A 25,885-nucleotide genomic window follows, 5' to 3' on the forward strand; every position below is an offset into this window, starting at 1 on the left:
CAAGACAGCGTGGTGTTGATGGAGAGACGAGGTCTCCCGGCACGGCTTCGCCAAGCACCGGCAGAGAGGAGGAGAAAGAAGAGCAGGGATGCGCCGAGGGAGAGGGAAAAGTCTATCTCTCAATGGCCAAAAGTGCCCGATATATATAGGGGGAGGGGAGAGGGGGTGTCACCCCTAGGGTTCCCACCCTAGGGGGTGCGGCAGCCCCCCCAGATGGAAGGTGCGGCGGCCAGAGGGGGGAGGAGGGGGTGGCGCACCATCTGGTGGGCCTTAGGCCCACCTGGCTTAGGGTTTGCCCCCCCTTTTCTCTCCCCTGCGCATTGGGCTGAGTGGGGAGGCACACCAGCCCACCTAGGGGCTGGTTCCCACCCCCACTTGGCCCACCTTACCTCCCGGGGTCGTTTCCCCCCTTCGGTGGTCCCCCGGGGCCACCTCCGGTGGTCCCGGTGGTCCCGGTACGTTACCGATGATGCCCGAAACACTTCCAGTATCCGAAACCATCCGTCCTATATATCAATCTTTACCCCCGGACCATTCCGGAGGTCCTCCTGACGTCCGGGATCTCATCCGGGACTCCGAACATCTTTCGGTAACCTCGTATAACAATTCCCTATAACCCTAGCGTCATCGAACCTTAAGTGTGTAGACCCTACGGGTTCGGGAGACAGGCAGACATGACCGAGACACCTCTCTGGCCAATAACCATCAGCGGGGTCTGGATACCCATGGTGGCTCCCACTTGCTCCACGATGATCTCATCGGATGAACCACGATGTCAAGGATTCAATCAATCCCGTATACGATTCCCTTTGTCTGTCGGTATAGAACTTGCCTGAGATTCGATCGTCGGTATACCTATACCTTGTTCAATCTCGTTACCGGTAAGTCTCTTTACTCGTTCCGTAGCACATCATCGTGTGACTAACTCCTTAGTCACATTGAGCTCATGATGATGTTCTACCGAGTGGGCCCAGAGATACCTCTCCGTCGCACGGAGTGACAAATCCCGATCTCGATTCGTACCAACCCAACAGACACTTTCGGAGGTACCCGTAGTGCACATTTATACTCACCCAGTTATGTTGTGACGTTTGATACACCCAAAGCACTCCTACGGTATCCGGGAGTTGCACAATCTCACGGTCGAAGGAAAAGATACTTGACATTAGAAAAGCTTTAGCATACGAACAATACGATCTAGTGCTATGCTTAGGATTGGGTCTTGTCCATCACATCATTCTCCTAATGATGTGATCCCGTTATCAATGACATCTAATGCCCATGATCAGGAAACCATGATCATTTATTGACTAATGAGCTAGCCAACTAGAGGCTTGCTAGGGACACATTGCGATCTATTTATTCACACATGTATTACTGTTTCCTGTTAATACAATTATAGCATGAACAATAGACGATTATCATGAACAAGGAAATATGATAATAACCATTTTATTATTGCCTCTAGGGCATATTTCCAACAAATACTCCACCTTCCCTACCTAATAACTTGACTAGTTCTAGCACCGAGGTCATAGATTGCTGAGTCCCCGTGGCTCACAGATTCCTTCAAAATGCCAACAGGTACAGGTACCCCCGAGACGGGTGATCCCGACGGCACGCAGCTAGCATTGCAGTACGACGAGGAGAACGGCCGCCTGTACGTGAACTATCCAGAAGACTGAGGTGTGGTCGTGATCGTGGGCAAACATGCAGGGTAGCATAGTCATTTCTCATGTTTTGTAGTCCGTAGCGGAACTACCTTGTTTGGATGCGTGATGTAACTCTGATATTATGTATGACATGGCAGTTGAATCCCTAATTGTCATTCTATTATCTTGTATGTGCTATGTTACCGTGCTTGCGAAACGCTTAGATGCGCTTCTTTCCAAATTCGGGGCCTCGTTCCCTAAATCGGAAAGGACCGCATCTTAGTCGTTACACGCGCTGGAAAGCGGGTCCGGGTGGCCAATGGGTGCCCGTGGGGAGGAGGCCGGTGCATCTGCCTCGGGTGGCGTGGCTTGCACGGCGGTTGCATGCACGTCGATCGCCTGGGGTGTAGGAGCAGTCACCTGTGAAGAGAACAAAGGAGCACCTGCAGGGGACTGGTTAGGTGAGAAGTAGGATAAGTCATATTTGCGCAAATGGACATCCGACACCGGTTCATCATTACCAAAAGTTATGACATCTTTGAGAGAAGCAATATCCATCGAAACTGCGGGATTGGAGTAAGGAAAAACAGTCTCGTCGAAGACAACATCGCGAGAAATATAGATTCTAACGGAGGTGCGATCAAGGCACTTATAACCTTCGTGCAGGGGACTATAACCTAGGAACACACACATCATGGAACGGAACGCAAGTTTGTGAGCATTATACTTGCGAAGACTAGGCCAGCAAGCACACCCAAAGACTCAAAGAAAAGAGTAATTAGGCTGAACATGAAATAGTCGAAACAAAGGTGTATCCTTGTTGAGAACCGGAGTGGGCATACAGTTGATAAGATAACAGGATGTGAGGAAGGCCTCATCCCAAAACCGAAGTGGGAGAGAGGAGTGAACAAGCAAGGCAAGGTATGTCTCCACCAATTGACGGTGCTTGCGCTCGGCAACACCGTTTTGCTGGGAAGTATGTGGACAGGACACACGGTGATACACGCCCGTGCGTTGAGAGTGACGGTGAAGTTTGTGGTATTCACCACCCCAATCAGACTGAATAACCTTGATCTTACGGTCGAGAAGGCGTTCGACATGAGCCTGAAAGATATAAAAGACTTGCTCAACGTCAGACTTGTGTTTAAGCAAGTATATCCAGGTGAACCGTGTGTAGTCATAAACAAAGCTAACATAATACTTGTACCCGCCTGAAGAGGCAATAGTAGGACCCCACACATCGGAATGTATTAATTCAAGCGGTATAGTAGTGACATGATATGACATAGAATAAGGAAGTTGGTGACTCTTAGCACGCTGACAGGCATCACAAACTAACGACACACTATGGGAACTAGAACACGGGAGATCATGATCCTGGACAACTGACGTGACCACATTATTTGTAGGATGACCAAGACGATGATGCCATTAGGAGGACGATACTCTGACGCTAGAAGCTGCATAGCGAGATGAAGAGGAGGACGCCCGAGCAAACGGGATGGGGTAGATGCCCCCATAACTTCTACCGTGAAGAAGAACGCGCCTGGTTGCCTTGTCCTTAACAAAGAAAAAACGACGGTGAAATTCAATAAACACGTCATTATCACATAGGAGGCGATAAACAGACAGGAGGTGTTGTGTGATGTGTGGAACACGCAAGACGTTGCGGAGTTAGAGGGATGAACCGGGTATATGGGAGTGACCAATATCCGAAAAAGATAAACCTGCACCATTAGCCACCTCGACTTGATCCTTGCCGTCATAGCGCTCGTGGACCTGGAGGCGCTCCAGATCACTCGTTAGGTGATCGATGGCTCCGGTGTCGAGCACCCAGGGGAAGTCGACGGTGCCCGTGGTAGCCGCGTTGGCGGAGCGAGGGTGTTGGTCGTGGTCGTAGTGTTTGCGACAGTCATCGGCCTCATGCCCCCAGTTCCGGCAAAGTTGACACCGGGGACGACAGCGATTGTTACGACGGCCACCCCCGCCGTTGCCGTCGCCGTTGCCCCCGCCACCCTGGCGGCCGTGGCCTGATGCACCAGGTGGGCAAGCGCGGCCATCAGAAGAACCGCCCAGACCGCCGTGACGACCCTGTCCAGGTGGACCGTTCCCGTCAGTGGGCCGGCCACTGCCTTGGGATGGGTAGGGCTCGGAGTAGGGCAGGCGACTACCAGTGCCATATGACCCCGAGCGAGTCACGACGTTGGCCGACGGGTTCCATCCCTCGGCGGCACTTTGCTGTGCCTGCAGAGCTTCGAATGAGAGGACGAGTGATTAGAAGCTGGAATAGGGCATGGGTGCAGCGCTGACACCTAGGGACACGACGATGGAGTTGTAGGAGGAACCAAGGCCGGTGAGGATGTGGTCGATGAGCTCATCATCCCGGATGGGCGAGCCGACGACGGCCATGGTGTCGGCCAAAGCCTTCATCTTGTGCATATACTCAGCCGCAGAGAGCTCCTTCTTGTGCAGCGTCTGGAGTTGACGCCGGATGTGGCGGACGTTGGCGCGGCTCTGGGAGCCGAACATGGCACCGACGACCGTCCAGACCACCTGTGCCGACGAGCTGGCATGTGATATCCTCCTCCATGGATGTGAGGTGGAAGCCCTTCACCTTCTGGTCATTGGTCCACCAGAGAAGGTAGGCGGGGTTGGCGGTGGTTGCCGCGTTGTCGCCGGTCCCGACGGTGACAAGCTTCGCTGGAGCCGCCTCGGTGCCATCGAGGTAGCCATGGAGCCGGACTGAGAGTGCCGGGACGGAGACCGTAGCAGGAGCCATGGCGGTAGCCGGCGAGAAAAGGGCGCCGACGGAGGTGGAGAGCGAAAGAGCGGCGGACGAAATCGCGTCTACGAGGGTGGGAGGCGCAACGGTGGACGAAAGCTCGCGGCGGCGGCGGCGCGAAGGTGGGAGCGCGCGGCGGCGGTGTAGATCGGATAGGGCGATGGCGTGGGTGAGGCGCGTGACGCTGAACGGCTTATCTGATACCAAGTCAAAACCAAGGGTTTAGGGTTTTGCGTGGGTGGTGTATCCACCTCACGTCTTCATATATATAGATGATCATGATGTTACAATTACATACGAGTCCCTGTATGTATACAAATACAATATGTAAACTAGACCCTATTTTCACTCTAGTGGTGGCTAGATGGAGGAGAGGAGGTCACCCGATGGTGGGGAAGTGGAGGTCGCTGGCGACGGCTGGATTGGGGAGGAATAGTGAGGAGAGGAGGCCGACGACGGTGGGTGGATTGGGGATGAATCGAGGAGAGAGAAGGAGTGTTGCGGGCTAGTGGGTTTCTTTTACCTTGGTCAGGGTCGGGAGAAGGAACGCAATCGGTATATGACGTTTGCAGCAAGGGCAGTAACACCAAAAGCCCCTCACGTTTCCATGTGGAAACGCAACACAAACATGTTCGATGTTTCCATGTGAAGCAGCAACACAAACGGATTCGGCGATTCTATGTTAAAAAAATGTCACGGTCCTTGACGTTTTTAAAAGAATTAGATCGTGAAATAGTTTCAGACAAGGTTTATTTTATGCTATAGTTTACGATTAAGGGGTCAAAACAGTGATTTCGGCCCAAGATTAACCAACAGTGTACCCCTACACGTCTTGAACTGTGTAACGAATTAATGCGTGATCGTGTGTGATAACTACTACTAGTACTACTTCTACATATGGACGAGCCAGGATGAAATGAGAGCACAGGATTCCGGACTGTCTCTCGAGACGGACGAGGGACTCTCTCTCTCTCTTTCTCTGAGACGGACGAGGTAGACGTTTCACTCTCACACCTCGGTGGTTTTTACGGAGAGAAGAGATCCCAGTCGTCGGTTTTGGAGGGACCTGTTCCCATCGGGGCAAGATCCTGCTATCTTTTTCGCCGTGTCCGCTCCTGCGTTAATCCCACACAGCAAGCGGCCGTGTCGCTGTCATAATCCTCACGTACAAGTACAACAGCGCCGCTGCGCCACAACCGGTCTGTTCCTTCCTTCCTACACATGGCCTGCTCAAGCAAACTCCATACCGTGTAGCAGTGGCGGACCCAGGAATTGTTGACGCCCCAGGCGAACAACTAATGGCTAAAAACTACCCATAAAAAACTTCAGTTTCAAGACATATAAGAATCAATCTATGTTCCATGATGGGTCAAGTAATAAAGCAAGACAAATCAAAAGACAATATGTGGCATCAGTGGCGGACCCAGGAATTGTTGACGCCCCAGGCGAACAACTAATGGCTAAAAACTACCCATAAAAAACTTCAGTTTCAAGACATATAAGAATCAATCTATGTTCCATGATGGGTCAAGTAATAAAGCAAGACAAATCAAAAGACAATATGTGGCATAGATAAATGATACAGAAGATTGATACCAAATCAAATGATTGGTTGATCTGAGCCTCCCATGACTACATCTTCAATAGCAGACATCGCTAAACCTTCAATCATCAAAATTTTGAAATGCGAATCAGTACATAATATAGCAGGCAAATGTGATTAACAATAGATGCAAAATGTGAATACTTACGTGTTGGACGAGGCAAAACACCTTTACGTGTGCGATAACCTTGAAATCGCTCAATGATCTTGGATTCTTCGATACTAACAAATACATCTCTCTCAATGTAACATACCATTCTATGATTCATCCAATCATCACCCATTTTGTTCCTCAATCCGGTCTTGATAATGCTCATTGCTGAGAATGCACTTTCCACGGTTGCGGTTGCAACAGGTAAAATCAATGCAAACTCAACCAGACGGTAAACTAAGGGAAAAGTTGTGTGCATATCACTTTTAACCATATTCATGGCAAGATGACCAAGATCATTGCAATTCATCAAATGTGGATCACCTCTTGCTTCCGGAATGAATGAGTCTAGTTGGTTTCTAAGGACAAAAGTAACTTCATATGTAGAGAAGTCAGCAGCATACATATTAGCAAGATCTACTAGCTTGTCTTCATTATAATTGGCAAATGAATTCTTGGGATCAAGACAAGCAATGCATCTCAACAATTGAGTAGACCTTTCAGCAAAGCGGTTGTTCAACTCCACAATAAGTTGATCATGCAACACATTGAATATTTCAATTTTGAAATGATGGTTGTAAGTTACCAATTGCCCACCCCAAGACCTTGAACGGCCATTAGCAGTCCTTGTATCTTCCATATTTGGCACTAGAATGTTATATTTGACACAAAAGTCTGTTACCTCTTTGAAGAGCCCATCCCAACCATTCTGCCTTATCTCTTGAATATCCTCCAATGTGGTTTCAATCAATCCCACAGCACGTACAATATTTTGATTTTTCAATTGCAAGCATTGTGACAGATTGTTAGTCTTGCCCAATAATCTAATCATAAGATGCAATATGAGAACAAATTCAAAAGACTCCATGTGCTTTATCAACCCCGCGGCTGTGGTTCTTTGGGCAACATTATCTGCATCATTGTGTAAATTTTCTAATACCTTTAGAACTGGTTTTTCCCTTTTCCCTCAAGAAGTTCCCCGGACTCTATTTGACGTACTATTTCATCATGTTGCTCTTGGGCTAATTGATCATGTCTTTTACAAGAAGCATTAACAATGTTAACAACCATGCTTGTGTACTCAAAAAAATCCCTTACTGATGAACAACACTTGGCAACAGCAACAACCACTAATTGTAACTGATGGGCAAAACAATGTATATAATGAGCATAAGGATTTTCCTCCAAGATCAATCTTTGCAACCCACGAAATTCCCCTCTCATGTTTGAAGCCTCATCATAACCCTGCCCTCTCAAATTAGACATAGATAAGCCAAGATTACCAAACATACCATCCAAGGCTACCTTCAGTGAAGTTGCTTTAGTGTCAGGAACATGCTCAACTGCCATGAATCTCTCAATCACCTCCCCTCGTTTGCCGAGATACCTACATAAGACAAAGGAGCATGATTAATATATAAGAACTTTAAGAAAATACACCTATAAGGCTACAATAACACACACACACAAGCAAATGTACTGACCTCAAACACATAGCCATTTGCTCCTTCATAGATGCATCTCTGGACTCATCAACAAGTAATGCAAATTTACTATCTCCAATCTCCTCAAGAATGACATTTGTGGTCTCTTTTGCACAAGCTTTGCATAAATCCTTTTGTATCTTATTTGATGTCAGCTTATGGTTCTCTCCCGCGTCCCCAATGGTAGCTGCTACATTGCGTTACCTCTGATCGAGAAGTATACTACCTGATACATCTTGCGTACCAAGTGGAATTCGATCTGGATAAGATGAAAGCATCTGGTGGACCTGCATTACTGCACCAGCCCGGAGGCGGGTGGAGGAGCGAGCACCACAACTGACTGGTCGGAGCGTGACGGGTCCAAGAGGGATGCCAACCAACGGGGTGGCTGGTCAGTGACGGACGGGGGAGTAGCCGGCCGGAAGGCCCGGGCGGCCATGTGCAACTAACATGGCGTGGGGCCTGACTCCGGCGGCAAGGCGCTGGCCTCGGGAACCGTTGCTTTCTGAAACTGATGGCCGTGCAGAGCAGGTGACACCGGCGACGCGCGGCGGTGCCATGTTAGCCTTTGCAGGCGAGGCGAGTAGGCGACGATGCAAGGGTCAGCACAGAAAATTTCCAAGAATCGTTTCGCCCATGGATGAAAAATTAGAAAACACGAGAGGCTCCGCCATGCATGCATGCATGAGCAGGGTAGCATGCAAAGGCCTGTCTGAAAGCTGTTGTTGGATTTACGTGCACTGTTCAGGCCTCGCTCTCGCCCATGCAGGGCCGAGCCATGTTACGTGTCCGTCCCGTTCACGTGAGCGACTGAGCATGTGAGTAGTCACCAACTCACCATGTGCGCTCCAGGCCCAGGAGCCCACCGGAAAGTCTTGCCTGTTCAAACCTTAATTGAGCATCAACCTTAAAGCGTGCGCTAATCATTGCAGCCGGTAGTGTGCTGGTAACTTGCTAATCGCTGGACCATGCGTGCGTGCGTGCGTGCATGGATGCATGATTCCCTTCGTGTGGGTGGCACGTACTACGTTGGTTCATTCGCTTACATATCCGTCATGCATTGGGAGCAGCTTCATGTGCTGATGCGCGTTGCGCCCCGACAAATCCACGCTTTCCTTTTTGTATCCGATGGTCCAGCGTACTCTCCGGCAGGACCAAGTAAGTAACCCAAGATTAGCAGTACGCTTGGAAGAGTGTAAACCAGGTTTGGCTGGCCGACCCTGAGCCCAGCTATCATATCAGTAAACCTTCACTCACTCCAATGTGCAAATGTAGGAGTAGTAAGAAAGGATGTAACTGAAATCGCCTAATTACTCCTTGTCAGCTTCCCACTGCAACAACCCGTTCACCGAACGGGCCAACACATGCAGCGTTCCTGGACCATGCATGCAGTCAAGTTGGGCAAGGTCGGCATGCACTTGCGCCGTTACACGCCGATCATGAGTGAGTATCTAGTAGCAGACACACCCCATGCCGCGCGGCCGAGCACCATGACTCGGAACATGACCGGATTCCCCTCCCTTGCCTCCCTCCGGCGGTCCGGCCCTGGCACACACGGCCATGCATGCCATGCATGGTGATGGTGGACACATCTGCTCGACCGCCTTGCCGCCCATGAGTTCCACGGAGTTAAGGCACGCTCTGCATGCATGCTCTGCATCCATGGCCTCTTTCACGGCCGAGTCCTGGTCCTAGCTAGGCTCAGCTCAGCAGCCGGTGAGAGGCATGTGGAGGGTAGGGCGCCCCCGGACCCCACGGCGACTCGCACCACAAGTCACACACGCGCTCGGCCGGGCAAGCGGTTGGTGCCCGTTACGTACGCCGCGCCCGATGCCGAGGACACTCGCATGTGCGCCTGATTTGTATGTATTAACTGCCGCGCGCCTCCGTGGCCGTGGTCACCCCGCACGTCAGAGCCGGCCTTCAATCTACTCCTCATTTCCTTCTTCTCCTTCTCCTTCTTCTCTTTCTCACTCACCAAATCTAGAAGAAGTGTTGATAACCTGCACGGCCCCGATCGAGCTTGCAATTGCAACCCAACCGCCACCGGCACTGAGCTTTACTTTGGCTATAAATACCCCGGCTGGGAGGAAGTAGCTCCTCACTGCCAACCAGCCATTTCGAGTCTAGCTAGCTAGCTTTAGACACCATATCCCTCGAAAGCTAAGCTAGCTTGCTGAGGATACAAGGAAGCTCCCTCCCTCCCTCCCAGCAATGGCCGCTGCCGGCGCTCTCTTCTTCGTCTTCTCCTCCTTGTGCCTCCTCGCACGACAGGCCGCGGCCGGCGGCTACGGCGGGTGGCAGAGCGCCCATGCCACCTTCTACGGCGGCGGCGACGCCTCCGGCACGATGGGTGAGTCCCCGGCAGCCAGCTGCAGCTGCTAGCTGAACTCAATGTGTCAACGCCTGTCACACACACAGACGCTCACGCTGTTCGTTGGGTTTTTGCATGCAGGCGGGGCGTGCGGGTACGGTAACCTGTACAGCACTGGGTACGGCACGAACACGGCGGCGCTGAGCACGGCGCTGTTCAACGACGGCGCGGCGTGCGGGTCGTGCTACGAGCTGCGCTGCGACAACGCCGGCAGCTCGTGCCGGCCGGGGTCCATCATGGTGACCGCCACCAACTTCTGCCCGCCCAACTACGGCCTCCCCAGCGACGACGGCGGCTGGTGCAACCCGCCGCGCCCCCACTTCGACATGGCCGAGCCGGCCTTCCTCCACATCGCGCAGTACCGCGCCGGCATCGTACCCGTCTCCTACAGAAGGTGAGAACAGAGCTTTTATTTTTTTTTACCGTACCCGTGTTATCGTGCACTCCAAACCGATGGATTGATTGACCGGGCACGAGCGGCGTCGGTCGGCTTGAAGAATGAAGATACGCCGGGGACCGCGGTCGGTTCGGTCCATAAGTTTCGATGGGGCCACGCTGCAGATTTGATACGGTGCACACCGATAGGCACGGCTACCACTCCACTGGAGCACTGCCGCCTACAGTGCAGCGCATGTGCTGTGCCGTGCCTTTTAATGTCGCAACTTCACTCTCACCGTGTGCATGTTACCTCTTCTCACTGACGCGTCGCGTGTTGAATTGATCGAGCAGGGTGCCGTGCGTGAAGAAGGGGGGCATCCGGTTCACCATCAACGGCCACTCCTACTTCAACCTGGTGCTGGTGACCAACGTGGCCGGCGCCGGCGACGCGCGCTCCGTGTCCATCAAGGGCACGCGCACCGGCTGGCAGGCCATGTCCCGCAACTGGGGCATGAACTGGCAGAGCAACACCTTCCTGGACGGCCAGTGCCTCTCCTTCAGGGTCACCTCCAGCGACGGCCGCACCGTCACCAGCAACGCCGCCGCGCCCGCCGGCTGGCAGTTCGGCCAGACCTTCGAGGGCGCCCAGTTCTAGTCCACTCCATCTCCATCTCCATCTTCTTCTTCTCCACAGGCATAAGCACTGGAGAGAAGAGACGGACTGGGCATATTTGTACTTTTGAAGAATTATTTTGGCATTCGCGTGCATGCAGTGCAGGAGGAGGAAGAAACAAAAGCCGGCCTCTTCGTTATAGTGAAGGAGGGAGGCTCCGGGCTACGCTGAGGCTGCTGATTAGCACCCGCTTAGACGTTTTCCTTCTCTCGTCTCATCAAAGTCTCGAGTTTATTGAAGACTCGAACAACCATCCATCAACTACCGTACGGACGTAGTAGCTTGGCACTCCATGAAGAAAAAGAAGAAAAGAAGTTAATAATTGCATTAGTCATCACTAGCAAAGCAGTAGTAGCACCTCTCGTGGTTGGTTTGTACTTGTACTGGGTCGTGGCCTTTGTGATGAAATTGAAGATTGCAAGGGCATATTTATGGATCGATCCATGTTGCAGCTAGCTAGCTGGCTGGCTGGCTACCCGTAGCTTACATAGAAGCCCAGCGTGGACCAGGGGACTTTCGCTGCTTGCTGGGCTGTATCTTGTCGATGGACGGACGGTCACATGGGTGGGAGACGTTTGTGGGGGCGTCCTTGTCGTGCCTTTTCTGGAGGAGAGCCACGGCCAACGTCGGTCGCCGTGCTCCGTTTCGTGTACCTACATGGTAGTAGAATAGGCTTGTGCGACGGGTCTGATGATGCGTTTGTCTTCTGTCCGTTGCGGGAGCGCCTCCGCACGCTCAAGTTTGTCGATAGCGATTGCAGGATCGATCGGCTCTCTTCCTGATATGGTTCCATGGAAACTTTCGAGATATATATGCTCCTGGTGTCGTGTAGGGGCGTTATTTTGCAGCCCACAATTGAGCGGGCAAACCGCATCCAGGGCTGGTGTGCTGGCTCTAGAGGAAAGATAGCGTACGTGATCGACCGATCGAGGACGAGAGCGTCCCATCGTATCGCAATATCACGTGGTACGTCCCTATTGCGTTTCCGGCAATTAGGATCATTGCAGACGTGCGGTACTCGTACTTGGCTGCTCGCCATTCCTTCGCTGGAACGATAATGCTCGCTCGTACAATCGGCAGGTCTAGTTTGTTTCTACCGCTGATATGACGGCAACGGTTGAGGGCTAGCTTTTGGCGGCATGAATGACTGCGCTGTCAGTTTCATGCTGGTTTCACCGTATCGACATCCCATCCTGCGACAGGGTCAGGAGACGAGGCAACTGACCCCGCGGTGTGATGTGGCGATCAACGACTAGGTAAGCGGTGGGCCGTCGTATACGTCGTCCAAGAATGGGCAGGCAACGCTCACGCAACGGACAGAAGACAACGATCCGAGCTGTAGATGCTCTAAACTCCTGGCAAAGCAGCTAATGCTCGCTCGTACAATCGGGGGAGAAGGAGATCAACCACGAACGCTTTGTGGGTCTGGATTTGTAAAATCCGTTGTAGATGCTCTAAACTATTGTCAAAGCAGATCCTCACCGTTGTTGACCTCCTGCTCATCCTTCAATGGCCGCCCGCCTATTTCATGGACCGTTCGATTTGTTCTTGAACGAAGGCACGCGTGTTCCTTCGTTGTCGTTTCTTTAAAATACGGACGCGGATGGCTTCCTCTATCGCGGCCGCCTGCGTTGCTGCAAGAGCTGCCTTCGCCGCCGCCATTTATGCCATGATACAGGCCTCGGCGATCCTTACCCTCTCCTTTCCACGGTGGATATCTCGTTCCTCGTGGGACTCAGAGTCTGCCGGATCGATGATGGGGAAGAAGAGATTTTCTGGCTGTCGGGACCGCGATGATCCAGCCATAGAGGACCCGAGCGCCCGTTGAGCCGACACTTTAGAGTCGGCTGGAGAGATTCTGCCGTCGGTCAGGCGCTCTCCTCACGGGAGCGGCGAAGTGCAATGCGGACCATCCTTGCCTTCTCCATCCCGCAATGGATGACACCCCGGTCGACGAATCGAGACTGGTCAGAGTCGGATCCATTGCCCACCATGCCGGAGAAGGACAGAGATCGTCGGAGGTGAGCTTGGATGACACCGGAATTGGAGGGGAGTGGAGTGAAGTGTGGCTAGGATTTGGTCTCTCGATGCGGGCCAGTACGGGCCAGACCGACGTGGCGGTCGTGCCCGGGTGCCCCATATCCGCCTCATATTTGGATTGGATATGAGGGGTGCCGGTCAGCCCAGGCGTTTGAGGCCCGTTTGAGGAGTTCAACTGGGTGAGTGATCGGGCGACCTGCGCGGGCGTTTCAAGGGGTTTGGGGCACCCTACTATAGATGCTCTTATGGTTAAGACTCGAGGGTTGAGACACGTGAGTCGTTTTAGGCCAGCTGCTTCTCTACGTCGGTGAAAGGTTGATCGGTCATCGTCCCAGCGGTCAGATCGCTCAAACGGGCTCCCAAATTGATCGGGCACACGATCTGGACAGTGTATAGTCAAAACTCAGTTGACCTATTGAAACCAGTCGTTGATGTTCTTCCTTAAACCGAGCCCAAATTTAGAACAGATATGCAAAAGCTCGAACGCATCTGGGAACATCCGCCACGTCGGACCGGTCCATCGTGAACCATCGGGATCCATAAATGCCCACTTGTTTTTGCCACATGTGCACTAAAATTATGAAGTCAGAAGTGTTAGGAGTCAAATTAGCGTCAGACTAGTTGTTATGGAAAATCACTCAATGCCTGAAGAAATAAATGAAATATTCATAAATTATATCGATTCGGAATCATACAATAGAAAGACAACACTTGTCGACACATATTTCTCCTTGGAAATTGCTAAAATCCTTCAATTGAAATTGTGTCGTACAAACTGTTACAAAGCTCGAAGTTATAAGACCTAAGTATGTCTACGAGAGGGGAGGGGCTGTACAGGAGATTTTAAATTTCTTTCGAGAAATTTCAAATCCCCCAGTACACCGCAACGGAATAATATAAGAAACAAGCCGTTCACAGAAAACTACCGATGAGAAGCTAAAGCATGTATCAACGAACAATCACATGGTCGAATCATAACTTAGAACAAGCAATTAAAGATAAATGAGATTCAGAGGTGACAAGTGATGTTTGATGGCGATAGGGCATTTGTTCTACCAGTTCACTATTTCACGAAAGAGTTATGTGTGGTTGGAGGGACTTGTAATTCAACACACAACATAAACTCTCTTCGTCCTATTCTCCTCAAGAGCTAGTTCATCAACTAGTGTCAATCACTCAGGATAGATGCTTGAGCTGATCTCCATAACCTTCAAAAAAATTCTTCATGAATCATAATTACTCTTGATCACTAAAGAACTTGATACCTAACTCTCTAGATAGTTGACAACTCCCAAGAGTAATAGTTGGAGCGTGCTAAACTTAGATTCGGGTGATGCTAAACTATTATCTATTTTTTTGACTCCAGAGTTTTTCTCTAGGTGTATTTCAAACTAAAATATTTTGGGAGAGTGGGTGCTCAGAAATCTTGTCAAAATCACATGGAGCAGCCAATGAACAACGTTAGAGCGGGGTGATTATTTATTGCCTCGGCCTTCTCGAGGAAAAAAATAGTTTTGGACATGACATCTATGCAATGACCAACCAACACATTTTCAACGGTCGGATTTCAAACGCACCCGACAACTTTACGTGAGGAACAAGTAAGCTGACTCATCGGTGCGGACGATATCTCTCGCGGTCCAGAAGAAAATAATCGCTAACACGCGAGTAAACTTTTGGAAGATAAGATTTCTCTCGTCTCACATAGGTTTCGGCTTAGCATCAAAGAGACGTAAGTTTTGAACTCTATGCCCCCTTGTAGTAGTATGGTGGTCCTATGAATTAATGAAGAGAAAAAGAACTACGAATGAAAATGCTACGTCTTTTCTTCATATCCATTCTTCTCGGTTTCAGTCAATTTCGTCACACATAATCTTCAATGATAATCTTCGCTATTGCGTAAGAGATTATTTTCGACGTAGTACCAAACTCCTCATGACTCGAGGGACCTATAATCTCTATGTGCACTAGCAAACACATTAGTCCCTCACTGTTTATGGCAACAATCTCCAAAACGCATGAGGCTAATCATTGCACCAATAATCTTCCCCCTTTTGGATGTTTATTGACCAAATAGATATTCATCGAAGTAGGGATAGATATGAAACCAGTAGTGTGTGAAAAATTTACAATTTTGGTAAATCTCCAAGATAAAATGAGCCCCCCCAAATGTATGCATAGATAGAAACAATTGAGATCCAATTTCCTACATATGTTAGAATAGTCTTGGTGGAGAGACATTTCCTATCTTTGAGAGTAATGGATTACATTAAACAACAATATTCAGTGAATGATATAGTGCATCCATTCATAACTTTTGATAATAATTCCACCTTCAAAACAGATTCCTGAGAGACAGATAGTGCAATAGGAGGGGTTATTAATATTACAGACCAGAAGTTTACTAAAGAGTTTTACAACAAGATAGAAATCAAATAAAGAGCAAGTATTGTAAACTCGAGGGAAATCATAGCTAAAAAAAGACGAGCAAATATATGAGTACTTGATGTCAATCTCCACCTTATTGTCAACATGTGTCAAGTAGATGTCGAATCATATTAGTCACTTAGGCTCAAAAGAATGTGAAGTATTTCCTAATGTTCCATTGCCGGAACTGCTTGAAGTGTCTAACGTGAGAGACTCTTTGGAGGTTACGGGCAAAGGTGCTTCCTCTTCGAATGGACTTGCATTAGATCCCTGAGGAACAACTTGTTGTGGCTGAGTGGATGGTCCAGGCATTTCTGGAGCAGCATTGGATTCATCGTTGGATTTTTGTTCGACAGTCTTGACAATTGATGAAGTAGCTTCTAACTCATGGATTAACTTATGAAGCTTTAATTGAGGCAGATATGTCGAAGGGGCACGTCTAGGAAGAGGTGGTGTGTCACGCTGCTGAAAATCTTCAACCTTGATATCAACATCGGTATAATCATAGATTTGTGTGATATCATCCTTTGTGAGTTTCTTTCTTCGACAAAAACTTTCAAAGAAAATTCCACACACGCTTCTTGCTGTCATTAGAGATCTGTTGAAGCAAGTGAGTGTGATGATGAAGAGAATTCAACTTCTTTTTCAGATGATCTTTCTCCTCACGATCTTCGCCCATATGCTTTAGAAGCAATTGTTGCGTGCGCATGCCGACTTCCAGGTCAGTGGGATGTTGAGGCCTGGTCAATCTGTCTCTAAGGAAATTAAGGACCATCAAATGTTTAGGGCACAAGAGGGTGAGGGCACTCAGGAGATTTGTCCGAAGAATAATCTTGCATAAATTCTACGGTGTCCTGAACATGTGGTATGGAGCTCTTTTGACTTTCTTTCGCCAAAAAGGTTGTGTGCATGACGTAATCAATATACAATGTAACCTTTTGAATCCATGGCGCAAACACTTTGAGGCTATATGGAATTGCGCAGAGGGCGAAAGAAAGCGGATGAAGACGTCTTCATCATCTAATATGTATCTACCCAAATGGTTTAGAGAGAATTCCGAAGGACTCTAGATACCATGCCATCTTCACTAACACAAGTGAGGGGACATATGGTATAGGTGAGCATGTGGTATATTATGTGATTGTCAAATGTCAAATGACCGGGGCATGGATGGCCCGTATAGTCACCAAGTTTCTCAGGGTCCATGGTGAATCAAAATTCTTGTGGAGTGACTACATTGACACGATGAACGTGAATTTCTGTCCCATTATGCTTGAATAAAGGGATATGGAAGTGATGCACAAAATCTAGAGTTGTGCATTTGATGTGCTAACCTTTAGTCATCAATTCCATCATCCTGGTTGTGTTATAAGATTCATCACCAGATATGTACAATGTTGCATAGAATTGAAAAATTCATTCACGGTCCTAGGGATGCTGAAACTCAAAGAGTTCGGTCAGATGAAAGTCATCAAGATCTTGAAGCACTTGTTGAAAACATGTGAGGCTTCACATAATTGGGACATCGATATATTCATGAGGAAATCACCATCGACTACAATTAAGCACACGGGTGTAGTATATTGCTTGTTCATGCGCCCAGAAGCGACTTGACACAGAAGTACGAGGGCCACTATAGGGAACGTTCTTGAAGAATGCCAACTTCCCGCTATGACTAGTCACACAAAAACGAGGTCATGTAGCACCAGCACCCCAAGATAAAATAGGAAGTTGTTCATGTGGATATATGTACCAAAGTTCTTTAACTGAAATATAATATTCTCCATAAACCACAGAGCCAATATTGTGCTCAGATGGAGGTGGTTGGGGATGAGGAGCGGGAACTCTTTCAAATGGACTAGCTTGAGTGTTGGGTTGATCAGAGAGGGGATGAATGATCTTGTTTTACTTCAGAATAGGTGGAGGCTCAACGCACGGTGACACAACTAATTTTGCCTTCTCAACTTCATTTCCTTCAATCACAAGGATCTGGTCATTCTGAGACGGTTTCTCTTCAGCTTCCTTTTTCGCATGTAGATGGGGCCGAGATTCTTTCTCGGCTTGAGTAGTTTGCTCAACACCGGTTTGAGTTGATTAATTCTCGATGACATTCAAAGGAGAACAACGAGGCTCAATGTTTTCAGCTGCGACATGTTTGGTCACGAGAGGATCTGAAGCACTTGATCTTGCAGGTATGTCATGTTGATGAGAACTAGGCTCAGAATGCCAGATTTCACCTTCATCTTGAGGACGATGAGGATCATCATCATCCAAACAATTTTCAGTATTATGATCCTCAACCAACTGCTTCTTTTTCTTGTGGGCAACCCTCTTCTTCTTTGACGATCCAATTCAATTTTTCTCATGCTTGCACTTGAATCGACCTTCATCTAGACTCAAAGCTTTGTGATTTTTGAGATCCTCCTTAGTTAATCGAAGGTTTTATTCCTATTGAGTAGCCCTCTTTTCGGATTTCCCTTTTCGCTTGGCCAATTCATGAGGGAAATGTTGGCACATTATTAAAGGTGACTTACTTCTTATGTTTCAAGATTTGTTTAATGGCCACTTGGAACTTTTCCACTTGAAATTTGGGACAATTACGTTGTTGGCAAAGAAGGAGGGGGCGGTGCGCATTGAACAATTCCGTCCTATTTGCATGCTTAATGTGAGTTTCAAAATATTTATGGAGATCGGGACAAATAGATTAACTCAGATTGCACATGTTGTGGTGCTGCCTAGTCAGACGGCTTTCATGTCGGGCACAAACATACTAGAGGGTGTGGTTGTCCTTCATGAAACACTATATGAAATTCATTCAAAGAACTAGATGGGGTTATCTTCAAGGTGGATTTCAAGAAAGCATATCATATAGTTAAATGGTCGTTCCTTCAACAAGCCATACGTATGAAGGGATTTGATGAATTATGGAGGAAGCACATTGAATCCTTTGTACAAAAAGGCAACATTAGGATTAAAGTTAATGATGATATTGGTTACTATTTCCAAATGCACAAAGGTCTTCGGCGGGGAGACCCCATGTCCCGTATCCTATTTAATGTGGTTGTAGACATGTTGACAATTCTCATAGGAAGGGCTAAAGAGGAAGGTGAGGTAGGAGGACTAGTACCACATCTAGTGGATGATGGTGTGTCCATATTAAAATACACATATGATACTATTTTGTTTATCGAACACGATATAGCAAAGGCTAGAAATATGAAACTTATCCTTTGCTTATTCGAACAGTTATCGGGTTTGAAAATAGATTTTCACAAGAGTGAATTGTTCTGTTTTGGGAGAGCCAAAGATGAACAAGACTCTTATACACAATCGTTCGGTTGTGAATTGGGAAGCCTACCGTTCATTTACCTAGGCATACCAATTCACCATCATGGATTAACAAACAAAGAGTGGAAGTGTATTGAGGATCGTTTGAAGAAAAAACTAAGTTGCTGGAAGGGTAAACTTTTGTCTTACGGAGGATAGCTAATATTGATTAACTCGGTTCTTACGAGTATGCCTATGTTTCTTGTGTCCTTCTTTGAGATACCGGTAGGGGTACACAAAAGGTTGGACTTTTATCATTTTCGCTTCTTCTAGTAGAGTGATGAAGTTAAGAAGAAGTGCGCGCTCACTAGATGGGATATTATTTGTAGGCACGAGGACCAAGGAGGTCTAGGGATTGAGAATTTAGGGGTCAAGAACAGATGTCTACTCAGCAAATGGTTGTTCACACAATCTGTGGAGACAGAAGGCATGTGGGTACAAATTTTACGTAATAAGTACTTACAATCTAAGACCTTGGCCCAGGTCACAGTCAGACCCAATGATTAACCATTTTGGAAAGGTTTGATGAGAATGAAATCAGCTTTTTTCCTTAGAACTAAATTTATCATTGGAAATGGTGAGTCGACGAGATTCTGGAAGGATACATGTTTGGGGGAGATACCTCTAGCAACACAATGTCCATCTTTATATAGTATTGTGCAATGTAAGGAGGCGTACTTTGCCACAATTTTACAGTCTAACCTCTAAATACTGAATATCAGCGGGCTTTGGTGGGTCATTTCTAGGAAGCTTGGTTACACTTAGTGAGAAGGCTCATGGATGTTTAGTTATCAGACGAGTCCTATAGGATTCATTGGAAGCTTACCTCAAATGGAATCTTCTCACTGAAATCGTTGTATTTGAACCTTTTTGATACTGGACAAATCCCCAAGTCGATTCATATTTGGAAGGTCAAAGTACCCTTATGAATCAAAGTCTTCATGTGGTTTGTTCACAAGGAGGTGATTCTCACTAAGGATAATTTGGCAAAGCGGAATTGAGAGGGAAGTAAATGATGTAGCTTTTGTGATCATTATGAATCTATCAAACAACTTTTTCTTCAATGTCCTCTAGCAAAAAAATGGCAAACAATTCATATAGCATTTAATATCATTCCTCAAGATAGCATTGACACATTGTTTGGGATGTGGCTAAATGGAGTTGACATAATCAATGCGAGGCATATTCGTATAGGAGTATGTGCTTTACTTTGGGCTATATGGAACTGTAGGAATGACATGGTTTTCAACAAACAAACACGTATAAATTTTTTGCACGTACTTTACAGGGCATCCTCATTGATCCGAACAAGGTCATTACTCACTCCTGCGGAAATGAGGGAGTCTTTGGTTACTGGGTCTGCCCGATGGGAGACGGTAGCTCGGGATATCTACAACCGGTTTGGATGGCAATCCAGTAATAGGATAGATGGTTAGGCGTCGAGTCCTATTTTTGCCGGTTGTGACATATTTTTCTTATGGATTATTTTGTAGCTCCGCATGAGCATGTTCGAAACCGCTCACTATTTTATTATTTTCTTTAATAAAGGGGTCACATGCATCGTATCGATGCAGAGGACGGAGGTAATCCTCCTTTTCAAAGAAAAAACTCATGAGGGAAATGAAGTGACGTCATGAGAGAATATGGGCCAGCATGAGCTAGAGGAGGATAACATGCATTTGGTCGATTCTTCTTCGACAACCAAATAGCATGCTAATCGCCCCAAGGCGGATGGAATGCGAAATTCTTGGCAAACTAGGGGGTGAAAAAATTTGTAGTTGAATCATTTTGTGATCTAGTATCGCTGAATCTTTTTGGTGTGTGCGATTCTTACGCTGGTTGTTTTTACTAGATACCATTTTGTGTAAGTCACATGACATCAGAGCAACGGAGTTTCATATGGTTTGCACCTACCTCTTTACTTCTTCAGTCGATTTCCATCAGCATCTTATTCGACGTGCTCTTTGGGTCTCTTTCTTCTCGATGTTGAGGGGCCTACCGTTAGGCCATGCACATTTGGTGCTTTTGATCCGTCAGCAGTTCCCATGATTGCTTCTTCACCTTTGTCAAGTTTACCGACATGATTGGCAGAATATTTGAAAGAATCCATAGCCCTTTGCAAATAGATAGATGCGATGGGAAAATAGGGATATGGTTACGAGTGTGCACAAAGAGAATTTTGAGGAAAAAACATTTTTTCGAAAGATTTGATTAATTAAGTCTCGATTGAATGAAAATTGCAGGTTTCAGGCTAGTGTTTCTAAGGAAAAGTTCTCGAGTGAATACTATGGGTGTCTGCTACCTCTTGAGCTTGCGTTGGTTTTTCCCTTGAAGAGAAAAGGGTGATGCAGCACAGTAGCAGTAAGTATTTCCCTCAGTTTTGAAAACCAAGGTATCAATCCATAGAGAAAGTCAAGCGCACTCAACTCACTAGCAATTGGGTCAACATAATTGGATCTCTTAAAGAGATTAGCAAGTGGATGAGGATCCATATCAATAGATTTTCAGCAAGCGAAGATGCAAGCATATTGAAGGCACATAGCACACAAGCAAAGGAAAGGCAAACGAAAAAGGCAAATAGTTTTGTAAGTTTTTGTTTTTCAGAAGTGGGGGAGAGGAAAACGAGAGGCAAAAAAGGTAAATGCAAGAGATGAGTTTGCGATGGTTACTTGGATGAGCTTCACCTAGAATAATCCTCGGTGCCAGAAATTGACACGTTGACGGGAGATAATTCTTGACTTGATCCTCCCCGACAACGGCGCCAGAAATCCTTCTTGCTACCTCTTGAGCTTGCGTTGGTTTTTCCCTTGAAGAGGAAAGGATGATGCAACACAGTAGCAGTAAGTATTTCCCTCGGTTTTGAGAACCAAGGTATCAATCCAGTAGGAGAATCAAGCCAAGTGTACAGAGTACCTGCGCAAACACAAACAAGCTTGCACCCAACGCTATAAAGGGGTTGTCAATCCCTTCAAGATTGATTGCAAAGTGAGATCTGAAGGCGGAAAGTGCAACGAAGTAAAAGTGTAAGGCTGAAAATATGGTGTGAAGTAGACCCGGGGGCCATAGTGTTCACTAGAGGCTTCTCTGAAAATAGCAAATATTACGGTGGGTGAACAAATTACTGTCGAGCAATTGATAGAACCGCGCAAAGTCATGACGATATCTAAGGCAATGATCATACATATAGGCATCACGTTCGAGACAAGTAGACCGATACTGTCTGCATCTACTACTATTACTCCACACATCAACCACTATCCAGCATGCATCTAGTGTATTGAGTTCATGACGAACAGAGTAACGCCTTAAGCAAGGTGACATGATGTAGAGGGATAAACTCAAACCAATGATGTAAACCCCATGTTTTTACCCTTGATGGCAACAACACGATGCGTGCCTAGCTACCCCTTCTGTCACTGGGTGAGCTCACCGCACGGTATGAACCCAAAACCAAGCACTTCTCCCATTGCAAGAATCATGGATCAAGTTGGCCAAACAAAACCCACAACTCGAAGAGAATTACAAGGATATGAAATCATGCATATAAGAGATCAGAACAAACTCAAATAAGATTCATAAATAATATGATCATAAATCCAGAATTCATCGGATCTCGACAAACACACCGCAAAAGAAGATTACATCGGATAGATCTCCATGAAGATCGTGGAGAACTTTGTATTCAAGATCCAAGAGAGAGAAGAAGCCATCTAGCTACTAGCTATGGACCCGAAGATCTATGGTGAACTACTCACGCATCATCGTAGAGGCCATGGTATTGATGAAGAAGCCCTCCGTATTCGAATCCCCCCTCCGGCAGGGCACCATAACATGCCCTAGATGGGATCTTGTGGAGACATAAGCTTGCGGCGGCGGAAAAGTATTTTCGTGGATCTCTCGCGCGGTTTTGGATTTTTCAGGAATTTATAGGCGGAAGAGGTAGGGTAGACGAGCCACACGGGGCCCACAAGCCTGCTAGGCGCGGGCCCCCCTGGCCGCGCCTAAGGGGCTTGTGGCCTCCCCTGGTGGCCTCTGCCTTCGTTCTCACGTCCCCTGCGTATCTTCTGTTGTGGAAAAAATCTTTTCGGAAGTTTTATTCCATTTGGACACAGTTTAAAATTCTCCTCTGAAAAGGGTCAAAAACACAGAAAAAACAGGAACTGGCACTTGTCACTGAGTTAATAAGTTAGTCCCAAAAAAGATATAAAAGGCATACAAAACATCCAAAGTTTGACAAGATAATAGCATGGAACCATCAAAAATTATAGATACGTTGGAGACGTATCAAGCATCCCCAAGCTTAACTCCTGCTCGTCCTCGAGTAGGGAAGTGATAAAGACTGAATTTTTGATGTGAAATGCTACCTAGCATAGTTGTCCTTTGTAACTACTTTCATGTGACATGAATGTTCAGATCCGTAAAATTCAAAACAATAGTTTTCTATTGACATGAAAACAATAATACTTCAAGAAAACTAGCAAGGTAATCATGAACTTTCGAAATAACAAGGCCAAAGAAAGTTATCCCTACAAAATCATATAGTCTGGCTATGCTCCATCATCCCCACACAACTAATTTAAATCATGTACAACCCCGGTATTGGCCAAGTGATTGTTTTTTCACTCTTACTTTCTCAAACCTTTTTCAACTCTCACGCAATACATGAGCGTGAGCCATGGATATAGCACTATAGGTGGAATAGAGTGTGGTGGAGGTTGTGAGACAAAAAGGAGGAGATGGTCACATCGACTTGGCGTATCAAAGGGCTATGGAGATGCCCATTAATAGATATCAATGTGAATGAGTAGGGATTGCCATACAACGGACGCACTACAGCTATAAGCATGTGAAAGCTCAAAAGGGGAACTAGTGGGTGTGCATCCAAATTGCTTGCTCACGAAGACCTAGGGAAATTTTGAGGAAGCCCATCATTGGAATATACAAGCCAAGTTATATAATGAAGATTCCCACTACCATATGGTGGTGACAAAACGAGAGGCTCTCAATCATGAAGAATATGGTGCTATTATGAAGCACAAGTGTGGAAAAGATAGTAGCATTGTCCCTTCTCTCTTTTTTTCATGGGCAACTTTGGCCTTTTTTTATTTCCTCACATGGGACAATGCTCTAATAATGATGATCATCACACTTTTATTTACGCACAGCTCAAATCTTAGAACGATGATGACTCTATAGGAAATGCCTCCGGTAGTGTACCGGGATGTGCAACGATCTAGCTTGGCGTATGATGTTGAAACATCTCGCTAGCTATCTTACGATCATGCAATGGCAATATAAGAGTGGCGACACAAGTCATGAGACGGAACGGTGGGAGTTGCATGGAAATATATCTCAGAATGGCTATGAAAATGCCATAGTAGGTAGGTATGGTGGCTATTTTGAGGAAGGCATATGGTGGGTTTGTGCACCGGCAAAAATTGCACGGTACTAGAGAGGCTAGCAATGGTGGAAGGTGAAAGTGCGTCTATACCATGGACTCACATTAGTCATGAAGAACTCACATACTTATTGCGAAAAATTTTATTAGTAATCGAAACAAAGTGCTAAACGCATACTTCTAGGGGAAGGGTTGGTAGGTGTTAACCATTGCACGATCCCGACCGCAACACAAAGGATGACAATCAATAGATCAATTATGCTCCGACTTCCTAACATAGCGGTTCACCATACGTGCATGTTACGGGAATCACTATCTTCAACACAAGTATTTCTAGATTCACAACACCCTACTAACATAACTCTTAATATTACCGAATCCACATCTCAAAACTAATTGAGAGGAATCAAACTTCTCTTTCTAATCAATGCACATGAAGATGGAAGTTTTATTGTATCCTCTTTGGGTACCTATCACCTTTGGGACTACTTTCATAGCACAAGCCAACTACCAAGTTACGCATCGCCGTGCTCTAAAAGATCTAAGTGAAGCACATAGAGCAAAATTGTCTAACTCAAAAGATATAAGTGAAGCACAATGAGTATTCTAGCAAATTCACGATGAGTGCATGTCTCTCTCAAAAGGTGTGCAGCAAGGATGATTGTGACACAACAAAAAGAAAAGACTCCTACGATACAAGACGCTCCAAGCGAAACACATATCATGTGGTGAATAAAAATATAGCTCCAACTAATGTTACTGATGGATTGAAGATGAAAGAGGGGATGCCTTCCCGGGGCATCCCCAAGCTTAGGATTTTTGGTGTCCTTGAATTTTGCTTGGGATGCCTTGGGCATCCCCAAGCTTGAGCTCTTTCCACTCTTTATCCCTTTGTCCATGAGAACATCACCCAAAACTTGAAAACTTCACAACACAAAACTTAAACAGAAACTCGTGATATCATTAGCACAAGAAAACAAACTACCACCTCTTGAGGTACTGTAGAAATCTTGATTTCTATTTATATTGGTGTTAGATTACTGTATTCTCACTTTTCCATGGCTAGTACCCCCCATACTATCCATAGTTTCATCAAAACAAGCAACCAACACAACAAAAAATAGAATTTGTCAAAAACAAACCAGTATGTAGCAATCTGTATACTTCGTATACTTATGGTACCTCAAAAATTCTGAAACATTACGAAAGCCTGGGAAAATGGCATATCAACCAGCAGCAAAAATAATCAACTGAAAAGCTATTTCTGGATAAAATGAAAAATAATTTCGTGAGCGAAAAGTTTCTGTCTTTTTCCAGCACGATGAAACAACCAACACCAAACTAGTCATAAAGGTTTTGCTTGGCTCAAACACAAAAAGAAACACAAAAGACACAATCATAAGAGAATTATGATGGTGTGGACGCAACAAAACAGAAAGCAAAAAAGCAAAATTCATTGGGTTGCCTCCCAACAAGCGCTATTGTTTAACGCCCTTAGCTAGGCATTGATAAGTGAATGATGCTCACATAAAATATAGCAATTGGACACGAAGTGAGGATCATGAAACACGTGACAAACATATCTAAGTCTAACAT

General features: G+C 46.6%; 1 protein-coding gene across 1 annotated transcript; it reads left to right on the forward strand.

Moving 5' to 3' along the window:
• Positions 1-9,598: 9,598 nt before the first annotated feature.
• Positions 9,599-11,535, forward strand: LOC123444697 (expansin-A4). The gene is made up of 3 exons (XM_045121509.1): positions 9,599-10,025; positions 10,128-10,440; positions 10,776-11,535. The coding sequence occupies exons 1-3, from the start codon at positions 9,887-9,889 to the stop codon at positions 11,077-11,079; spliced, it is 756 nt and encodes a 251-aa protein (XP_044977444.1). The 5' UTR covers positions 9,599-9,886; the 3' UTR covers positions 11,080-11,535.
• Positions 11,536-25,885: the final 14,350 nt, after the last annotated feature.

The sequence above is a fragment of the Hordeum vulgare genome, chromosome 1H (assembly GCF_904849725.1).
Source record: "Hordeum vulgare subsp. vulgare chromosome 1H, MorexV3_pseudomolecules_assembly, whole genome shotgun sequence".
NCBI lineage: Eukaryota > Viridiplantae > Streptophyta > Magnoliopsida > Poales > Poaceae > Hordeum > Hordeum vulgare.